Below are 11041 nucleotides of genomic sequence, written 5' to 3'. Positions count from 1 at the left end.
AATGTTAATTTAATTATTATTTCTCTCTCTTGATTAATCCAATGGTTAACATTAAATCCTCTTATCTCTTATTTAAAAACTCTCCTACTTGATACATTCCCACAACATTAAATCCTCTTATCTATTCACATAAAATTTTAAAATAAGAAATCTCACCATTATTTATATTCTTTTTTTCTTTTTAATTTATTTTTCAATGAAGTTGCTTAAGTGTCAAAAGAGTTTCACCATTATTTTATACCTTTTTTTTTTCTTTTAAAATTATTTTTCATTGAAGTTGCTTAAGTGTCAAAAGAGTAAAAAAAACTCTTTTAAGAATTGTGTTGTACTATTGATGGTGATATGTTTAATTTATTTTATTCAATAGCGTGATTCTTTTGTAAAATATGTTTATAAAAAGTTTGAAGATTGCAAATTAAATGAAAGAAATTATAAAGTAAAAGTTTTTGAGTTACATTTTTCTGAAAATTCTGAAAATTTTATTCGTTGTTGATTATATAAAAGTCTCAAATATTGTTAAGATTGTTTAGGTTTAGGGTTTAGGGTTTAGGCTGATTCTAGAAAGCTAAAAGTTTATTTCATTAGATTAAACTTTTATGTAATGTTCCTTTATTTATTTATTTATTTATTTGTTTATGGAAATTATACTATAAACTATTAAGAACACATCAAGTTTGTGTGGTGGGCAAGAAATGACATGTGAAATTTGTGACTTGTTCTCAAGTGCCATGATCTAATGCCAAATCAAGATATAGCATTCACATGTGTTTCTTGTTTTCCTTTCTTCAAATAGTCAAAATAAAGCATTTCAATCGCATAGTTTATAGTATTTATTATTTATAATTTTCCACCTATAAATCTTCACTCACTTTTGCTACAAGTTAAAACAACTATCAATTTTTATAGAAAATGAAAAACACATGTTTTGTGACATAATTTTTCTTTTACTAAAATGATTGTTAACCTTTAAGCTTTATTCTTGTCCCCCACAATCCTAAACGTACACGACTACATTGATGATTGAGTAAAGAAATGACCATAAAAAAATTAACTTAGTTTATACACATCATGTACCATATATGATTAGATAAATCAAACGAATGAAATAATGTAGTACTAAACTTAAACTCTCTTATAAATTCTCTTCCTCTGTTTCTCTCTTTTATGTGTGTGAGTTTGTGTTAAATTACAAACATGTCCTCACAAGCAGTGCAGTTGTATATAGAGAAAAATCATGTAAGTTTGTAGAATTTAGGGTTAATATTATAAATTTGTACCATATTGAAACTTTGATTTTTGAATTTCAGGTGGTTATGGATAATGGTATACTAAAAGTGTATTTCTCAAATCCTGGGGGGTTTGTGACTAGAATACAATATAATGGCATTGATAATTTGCTTGAAGAACTTAATGATGCAAATAATAGAGGGTACATATTTATACATAAACCAAGATTAATTTATTTTTGTATACTAATTATGCAATTATAACATATAGTTGTTCTCAATGAATAATTAATAGGTATTGGGATGTTGTTTGGAGTGAAGCTGGAACTACAGGAACACTTGGAACATTTGAAAGGTATGTCATAAGGAAATCAATTAATTTCATTGACACATTGATCATGTGAAATCTTATAAAAATATTTTTTTAAAAACATTTTAATGCTAAAAAAAATTAATTAATAATATAATCAGATGGAAAATAAAAATCATTTAAGTCTTGTGTTAATAAAAAATAGAGTTTATAAAAAATTTATATAAAATGACACCTCTTATTTTTTTTTGAATGCAGGGTTGTTGGAACAAATTATAATGTTATAATGGAAACAGATGAACAAGTTGAAATCTCATTTAGTAGAATATGGGATCCATCTCTTAAAGGAAAACAATCACCTTTAAATATAGACAAAAGGTTTGCAATTATTTTGAGAAACAAGCTTAAATATATATTTCAACAATTAATTAATTAATTAATTAATGATTATGTAGGTATGTGATGCTACGTAATTCATCAGGATTCTACTCTTATGCTATCTTTGAGCACTTAAAAGAGTGGCCAGCTTTCAACATACCTCAAATAAGAATTGTTTATAAGCTTCGTAAAGACAAGTAAGAACTAATTAATTAACTATCTAATTATGATTAATTAACCTAATGAGAATATATATATTAATTGTGAATGGTGTGTAGGTTTCATTACATGGCTGTGGGGGATGATAGACAAAGGCTTATGCCTCTACCTGATGATCGATTACCTGGAAGAGGAGAAGAACTTGTTCCTCCAGAAGCTGTTTTACTTGTTAATCCTGTGGAGCCAGAGTTCAAAGGAGAGGTATTTTATTATTTTGAAAAAAAAATAGTAGGTGATTGAATGAAATAAAATAAAATCAATATATAAAACTAATAAGAATACGTTGAAATCAAAATTCCCCAATCAACAAGAATTTGATGGATATAGGTATGGACAATGGAGCATAGTTGAGATTAATGCCAATATATATAGGTACCTTAAAATTATTTGAGAATAAAAACTAATAAACTTTGATGACAGATAAGCTTATTTATAACCTGGCTGTGGTGGCATATTGCAATGCACTAACAATGGGAATTTAGTAGCGGGGATCATTGAGGTAGTCAAAGCCAAACATGAATTTGGAGACCCTAATCCATATATTGCGGAATAAATATCTCATGTAATTAAATAGGATATCACATTAACATAGGTAATGTAAAACTTATCCTAATCGAGTACTTGATGAAAATATAAAATTAAACATAACAATGTGAAAATTATTAATCTCAATCCCTGATGTCACAATACCAAATCCTTATTACAATCATACAATCAATATGAGTTAACTTAATAGTTCAACAACAATAAATATAAAGAAAACTAAAGAAGTGATTTCCTTCACCATCTTCAATATCCTCACAGTTTGAGTGTTCAAAATCAAACAATTCCAATAGAAAACTGTAAACTAAAATAAATCAAATTGAAATCGCAAAAAATCACATTTGGTTCGAATTTGTTTGGGTCATCTTTTAACAAAACTGCATGGTTCGGTTTGTGGTTTATATTTTGTAAACCGAAACAAACCGAATCAAACCGCATTATGTTACAACCTAATTTCTACTTAACTCACATCCAACCAGAACTTAAACCTATTATACCTTAGTCTTATGATTACGAACAATTTTCTCATCCTTACATATATGATTTCAGTCCTAATCTTCTCAAATCTCTAATAGTATTATCGCGCCTTCTTTACCATATACATCTTCTCTCTTCTTCTCTAATCTCTACTCTCTTATATTCTTTCTTTTTCACCTTCTCATTTTTATGCAAATGTTCCTTATTTCAGTTTCGTTTTTATCGCACATCTTCTTCTCTAATCTCTCAACTCTTTTGTTTTTTCTTTTTCATCTTCACTAATCTCTAGTCTCTTCTATTTTTTTTTGTTTCATTATAATAATTTTTATATTGTTTTAAGCTATTATTTTATGTTTATTATTCCACTTTTGTCTAATTTAATTTTTACATATTAAATGGGAAGTTGTTGTCAAAATATGACGAGCTTTGTTGTTATTTGATAGTGTATGAATGTCTAAATATAAAGTTATGTTGTCATCTATATGTGTATGTATGGCTCAATAAAATATTTATAAGAAACCGAACCGAACCAAACCGCATTGGTTTGGTTTGGTTTGTATTTTTTAAAGCCAACCGAACCAAACCAAACCGCACAATTTTTTCTCTTGCGGTTTGGATGATTTTTTCGTCAAAACCGCTCAAACCGCACCACGAACACCCGTACTCACAGCAAGGCGACTACTCCTCAGTCTCTCGACCTAAAAATACTCTGCATATAGATCCACATTGAAAAACATAGAAACAGATGGGTGAGAATACATTCTACAAAATATATGGTATAATAATTACAAATGGCAATCTAAATCACAACATATAACATTACACAATCTTATAATATTTTATAGAATCATACGATATTACACAATGTGCACATGAATGTTAATCTAATGCACTTATCCTCTACTTCAATGCATGTGGCACCATCAATGAACTCTGAGTTTATTTTGCTGAGTTCTAATAGTTTAGGAGGGCATAAGAGCTATGTCCCGCACTACAATACTCTCTTAGACGTTTGTAGTCTCTGTAATGTTTTAGGAGGACATGTGAGCTACATACGCACTACAACATTCTTCGCTAAACTCTACTTCTAGGAGTACATGCGAGCTACCCCTATACTACAACACTTTCCTAGACGTCCATAGACATGCAATATCTAGGAGTACATGCGAGCTACATCGTACTATACACCCTCTCTAGATAATACCTATTCCGATATAGAATGATGCATGATGATCAGATAAACACAATTTTCACCCGAACCTTCAAACCATATTTGAAACACATTAACCTCGATTACCACATTAGGTTTTCCACAAGGTTTATCACATGTTTACTTTGATTGTCACATTAGGGCTCCGCATTGATTCTTATCGAACCTTCAACACGATTGCCACATTAGGGCTTCACAATTTACCATACAATACTTTGATTTTGCCATGTTAGGCTTCACAAGTATTTTATCAAAAAATTGGACTTGTGTACTAAAAGTGTTCTCACAATTATTTATCATTCACAACATGATTCATAACAAGTATTTTATCAAAACATTGGACTCTTGTCCTAAGAATCACTTCACAATAATTTAGTATTCACAGCATGATTCATACATGTAAATATCATGAAACCTTTATCACAAGATAGGTCTATGCATTAGCTTTCTAGCGCATCTGATCGTACCAAAATCTGAGTTTTTAAACTCAAGTTATGAATATTTGTAAATTCCCAAGCATGTAATCAATTGCATATTTAGTGCAAACAATTGCACTATCATTTTGTCTGATTTTCTACTATAGATAAGGGCGGAGATCAATTGCGCATGTAGTGAAATTGATTGCACTATGCACATTTTCACTTTTCACATCTGCAATCACTTTTAAACTCCATTCAAGCCCCAGTTCCAATACCATTATGAAATCATAGTCTAAAATACACCCTGACATCAATTTTTCATCAATTTAACATGATTAATACATCATAACACATCTTCATTAAATCAACACATGATATTGGCATTTAAACACTAGATTCATGGAAAATCACATCAAATTCCGCACTTAAACCAAATCATTGATGATAAGAAAGAGACTCATAACTTAGGGTCTATAAATCATCATCTCGTAGGGAAAAATCACATGAAAACTCAGATAATTCGGGATTCAAGGGAAACCTCATTACCCTAAACACTAAAATACCAAAGTTATAGAACAATTTCCCCTCCCCTTAACTTGTTAGTGAAGACTTTCTTTCTGGAACTCCTAACAATGGTGGAACCCTTCCCTTGCTCATTCTCTATTGTGATTTTCTTGGTGAATTGAGGTCTTTCTTTAATTCCCGACCAACCCAAGTCGCTGGAGTGACTTTAAATAATAAGAATTAATAATTCTTATTAAATCGATGTGAGACATACTATATCATGTTATTTTTTAAAATTTTCAACTGATATGTGTAGGTGACTTAAATGAGTATAAACTAAGGGTTTTTTTCTCTTATCATAATAATTTTTTATTTTTCTTCTCTGGCGACAACACTTATTTATATTTATGTATTAATGTAAATAAGTTTTTGATATATATAATTCAACCATTTAAAAAAACAAATTTAATTAGAGAACTAAAATTTTTTTTGTTACATTTTAAAAATAAAAAGGGGTTTCATGTAAATTAATTTTGTAGTTAATAAAATTTTCTATTGACTTAATATATTGAAGGTTGATGACAAGTACCAATACTCAAGTGAAAATATAGACCTTAAGGTCCATGGATGGATAAGTTCAAAAGCCGAAACAAATCAAGCAATAGGGTTTTGGGTAATCATACCAAGCAATGAGTTTCGATCTGGTGGCCTTGTCAAACAAAATCTTACCTCTCATGTTGGCCCTATCAGTCTTGCAGTAAGTATTTTTCTTTGTAAAAATATCAATTTTATTCTCAATATTTATTCATTATTATTATGAGTCAAATAATTTAGTGATCTAAAATTTTAATGATTTATATATGTGGTTGATGTATGCTTAATTTTAATAATAAAAAACAAAAAATTACATGTATTTAACGTTATATAACCTAAAACAAAGAGTTTGTAATATTTTTTGTTTTGTCTACAGATGTTTCTTAGTGCTCATTATGCAGGAGAGGGTATAGTTCTTAAACTCCAACCCAATGAGCCATGGAAAAAAGTTTTTGGGCCAACTTTTGTCTATCTTAATACCTTTTTAGATCATCATAAGGATTCACTAGAGCTTTGGGAGGATGCCAAATATCAGGTTCATAATCAAAATCAATCGAAATATTTTAGTTTTATTTAGGAATGGTAAATGTAACAAAGAATTATTACTAATTATTTAAGTACTAATTAAGAACACTTAAAATGACTTCAAGATGAACAAGGAAGTTCAAAGTTGGCCCTATGATTTTCCATCTTCAATTGATTTTCAAAAATCTAGCGAACGAGGAGCTGTTAATGGCACCCTACTAGTTCGTGATAGGTAAGACTGAAATATATCCTTGCGTGAATAATAATTTTGTAGACCCAGTTAATCTAAAGATTTACGATTGAAAATCATGTTAAACTTAGTTGGTTATTATAAATTTATGATTTTAATTAGTTGCACTTAGTAATACTATATACTTATGAAGATTGTTGAATCATGAGAGAGATCAAGGAATCATCACATTCGGCCAAAAACAACCATACACTAAAAAGTTAACACCACTTCTTAACTCAAAATTGTAAACCATTAGATATAAATATATGTATTATTTCCTTTATATGTTTCTCAATACTCATTTTCATACAATGTGAGACTTCTAACACACATAATATATACCATAAAATATCATTCTCATATTTGAGTATCCATTCAGTTGGGTATGCTACACCTCAAACGAAAGTTTTCTCATCCATTTGTTCCAACATTCACACCTACAATATCAACAATAGAGCTGTCAAAATTGGCTCGGTCCATCGGGTCGGCCCATAAGCCCAATAATTTAGCGCAGTCCGGGCTGCAAAATACCTTTAAAAACATGACCTATCTTTTTTGGCTAGCTCACCGGGCCTATTTTTTTCATGGGCCGGCCCGGGCCAGGTCAAGCGGGCTTTGGACTGGCCCATTTAAAAAAGATTTTGGTAAATTTTGGGGAAAAAAGATTCAGATAAGATATAATTGCATAAATGTGTTTTCAAGTGATAAAGAAAAGTTAAAGAGGATGAAGATATATTTTCTAGATGATGTGATCATGGAAATGGTTGTGGGATGAAGAGAAAATTTGATAAGTATTGGTGATAATATTAAGTTACTTTGTACTTTTACATGGATGTTTTTGTGGTGTGTATATATATATATATATATATGACTATTTTAAATATCACTTATCTAAGTTTATGATGACTCTCTATTTATGTTATGTAGCTTTTATCCATTACATCCCTTTTTATAAAATTAAAACTATAATATTGAAATTCAAGTCGGGCTGCCCCATCGGACAGCACAGACTTTTGAAAAGCTGGTCGAACTCATATTATATAGTCCATTAAGCAATTGGGTCTGGCCGGACCAAACCATTTAAACATATTGGTCCACTAGGCTGGGTCGGGCCAGCCATTTGACACCTCTAATCAACATGGCACATCTTTTGACTACCATTGTCAAGAAGGCTTTTAATATAATTAGTTGGTCCCTTTGGATACCATCAGTCCTAATATCATTGTTAGGTCATGAGATAGCTTGAAGTTCATCACATTGGATAAAAAAACAATTATGTTGTAATATTGTATCTTAACCTAAAAGTTTAAAGACATTAGATATATGAATAATCTCATTTATATGTTTTATAGCATCTATGTTCCCATCCGATATGATGCATAAATTTAAATGTTGAAAATGACGATTTTTAGGTTTGTAAGTGATAAGGACATAATAGCACAAGGTGCATACATAGGTTTGGCACCGCCGGGAGATGTTGGATCTTGGCAAAGAGAATGCAAGGTTCGTCGAAAAATATGTACAGGTTTAAGGATGCAACAACCAATGATTAGCTAGAAATTTTTACTCACAATATCTTTTTTTTCCAGGGATACCAATTTTGGTGTAGAGCAAACGAGGATGGATACTTTTCAATAAAAAATATACGAAGTGGGAATTATAATCTATATGCATGGGTTCCTGGTTTCATTGGAGAGTATTGGAACAAAATTATCATCAAAATAACCCCAGGTTAATATTCTTATATATGTTCTTACCCAACAATACACCAATTTCCATGTTTTATTGAATAATATATGCAACATGCAGATTGTAAAATAAACTTTGGTGACATTATTTACGAGCCACCAAGAAATGGTCCAACATTATGGGAGATTGGAATCCCTGATCGCTCCGCAACTGAGTTCTATATTCCAGATCCTAATCCAAAATTCATAAACAAGCTTTTTATAGGTCATCCAGACAAGTTAGTTACTCTTTCTTACAAATTATTTTTAAAACCATAAATCAACAACTTACACCCATTTAACTCAACTTGTACATACTAGTTAAGTTATTGCATATAAAAAAACTAGCATAATAGTGATATATAATTATATTTCACTATTATGCAGTTGTTTATATTAAATTTTAAAATATCTCCATAAATATATTTGTTGTGAAGTGTGAATAGATGCAGAATAATAATTCTTTTTCGATGAAGATATATATACATTTTTATTTAATTTAGCAAACAATATTTCCATAAACATTGTATAATATATAAATTTGATATCAAAGGTTTAGTATTTTTTTTTATCTTTGATCTTCCACAAAATCAACAACTATCATGATAAGTTAATTGATTGATCTCAGGTTTAGGCAGTATGGCTTGTGGGAAAGATATGCAGAGTTATATCCAAATGAAGATTTAATTTATACTGTTGGTGTTAGTAACTACAGAAAAGATTGGTTTTATGCACAGGTCACAAGGTACACTTGAAAATAAAAAATCTAACAAAATAATATATCTCTTAAAACTACCTAATCACTTAGTAAAATTTGGATGGATTAAATATCCAATATTATTGAACTTGAGTATTCACTACTTCAAATTTGATATTTAGCAACCAAATGAATGATAAAAAAATTGATATTTAAATTTGTAGTGACATATTCATTATTGTAATATAAATATGGAATACAGGAAGAAAAATGATGGTAGTTATCAAGGAACTACATGGCAAATTAAGTTTAACCTAGATGACGTGGAAGTAAATGGAATATATAAATTGCGATTGGCTCTTGCAAGTGCAAATGTCTCTGAGTTACAAGTAAGAATCTTGATTAAAAACAGTTAATTACTTTTTATAAATATAAGGGTTAATAGTAGTTTACCCCCTGTAATATGAGCGTGTTTTGGTTTACCCCCCACCGTTGCCAAAGGTAGGTTTTGGCAACGGTTTTTTTGAAAAAACCGTTGCTAAAGGGTAGGGAGGGGCAAAAACAAAATTCGCTAACATTACAGGGGGTGAATTACTATTAACCCTAAATATAATTATGAATTTATTAAATATTTATACTTTATGCTAACATGACTCGTCCTATTATTTTTTGTTTTGAATTTAAAGGTTCGAGTGAACAATGTTAAACAAGATCCTCCAATATTTACTACAGGAATGATTGGAAAGGATTACGCAATAGGAAGACATGGCATTCATGGACTTTATTGGCTATTTAACATTGATGTTCCAAGTCTTTTGTTATCCAAAGGAGATAATACTATTTTCCTAACACAGACTATGGCTTTTGGTCCTTTGGCCCGATTTCAAGGAATAATGTATGACTATATTCGTTTAGAAGGTCCTAACTCTGGTTCTTAATTATATTGTGTGTGACAAATAAGTGATTTTAGTGTGATATTTTCAATTATTTGATTAAATTATGAATATTTCAAATTCTAAAAATATGGTCTAGCAACTAATAATTTGTCTAATCTATTATCTAATATTTACTAAGAGATTGACCAAAATCCCTAAATTGTCCTTCCCTCAAAAATAATTTACACTACAAATTGGACATTTTGGTAACTAACAAAATAAGCCTTCACTTTTTCATCTTTTTTGATTTATTGTACCTAGTGTAAAATTTTAATAAATACAAATACAAATGTAAAATTTTAGATAGAAATTTCACATTTGTATTTAAAATTTCTATCTAAAATTTTACATTTGTTAAATTTCATTTTTTTTCAACTCACATGTTCTTTTTTTTTATATGGTTAATTAACATAGTTGAATTTTTATGATTATTACTTATTTATAATTAAGTCATTAATTTTAAATTTACATGTTTCTAAATATATTTTATACAATATTAAATAAATTTACATGTTATTAGGCTGTATTTTATGGGTCACTATCAAAATACATATTTTATTTATTTTTTTCAAATGTTAAAAAAAAAAGTATTCTCTTTCTGTCTCATAGATCAATTTTTTTCTTTGTATAATTATTTAATAATTAAGTCATTCATTTCAGATTTATTTGTATTTAAATAATTTTATACCATATCAATTGCATGATAGTATAATGTATTTTATCTCACGGGCCACTAACAAGATAATATTTTTTTAGTTTAATCAATCATTATTTTAATTTAAGAGACAAAATCTTTATTTTTAAATATTAATTTCTTCTTTGTCTATGATTATTTAATATAATTAAATCTATATGATTACTGTTCATTTTAAAAAAAGTAAATCATTTCAAATTTTACAGTTATATTTAAAATTTTACATTTGTATTTGATACTATCTTAGTGTTATGACATTAAGACTCATTCATGTGTTATCACATTAACAAATATTTTGTTGTTATTTTTTTTATTGCATGATTATTATTTGAAGATTCTAAATAACTACAT

At 29.0% G+C, this 11041-nt stretch overlaps 1 protein-coding gene across 1 annotated transcript; it reads left to right on the top strand.

Annotated features, from left to right (window-relative positions):
- The first annotated feature begins 1116 nt into the window (after nucleotides 1–1116).
- LOC131620683 (probable rhamnogalacturonate lyase C) lies at nucleotides 1117–10097 on the top strand. The gene is made up of 15 exons (XM_058891824.1): nucleotides 1117–1236; nucleotides 1308–1429; nucleotides 1522–1581; nucleotides 1795–1914; nucleotides 1992–2111; nucleotides 2193–2334; nucleotides 5861–6043; nucleotides 6257–6415; nucleotides 6531–6637; nucleotides 8050–8140; nucleotides 8227–8368; nucleotides 8447–8603; nucleotides 8993–9109; nucleotides 9324–9450; nucleotides 9748–10097. Exons 1-15 carry the CDS (start codon nucleotides 1195–1197, stop codon nucleotides 9997–9999), a joined length of 1941 nt encoding a protein of 646 aa, XP_058747807.1. The 5' UTR covers nucleotides 1117–1194; the 3' UTR covers nucleotides 10000–10097.
- The last annotated feature ends 944 nt before the right edge of the window (nucleotides 10098–11041 follow it).

The sequence above is a fragment of the Vicia villosa genome, linkage group LG7 (assembly GCF_029867415.1).
Source record: "Vicia villosa cultivar HV-30 ecotype Madison, WI linkage group LG7, Vvil1.0, whole genome shotgun sequence".
Lineage (NCBI taxonomy): Eukaryota > Viridiplantae > Streptophyta > Magnoliopsida > Fabales > Fabaceae > Vicia > Vicia villosa.
This window is presented reverse-complemented; position numbering and strand designations above follow the sequence as displayed.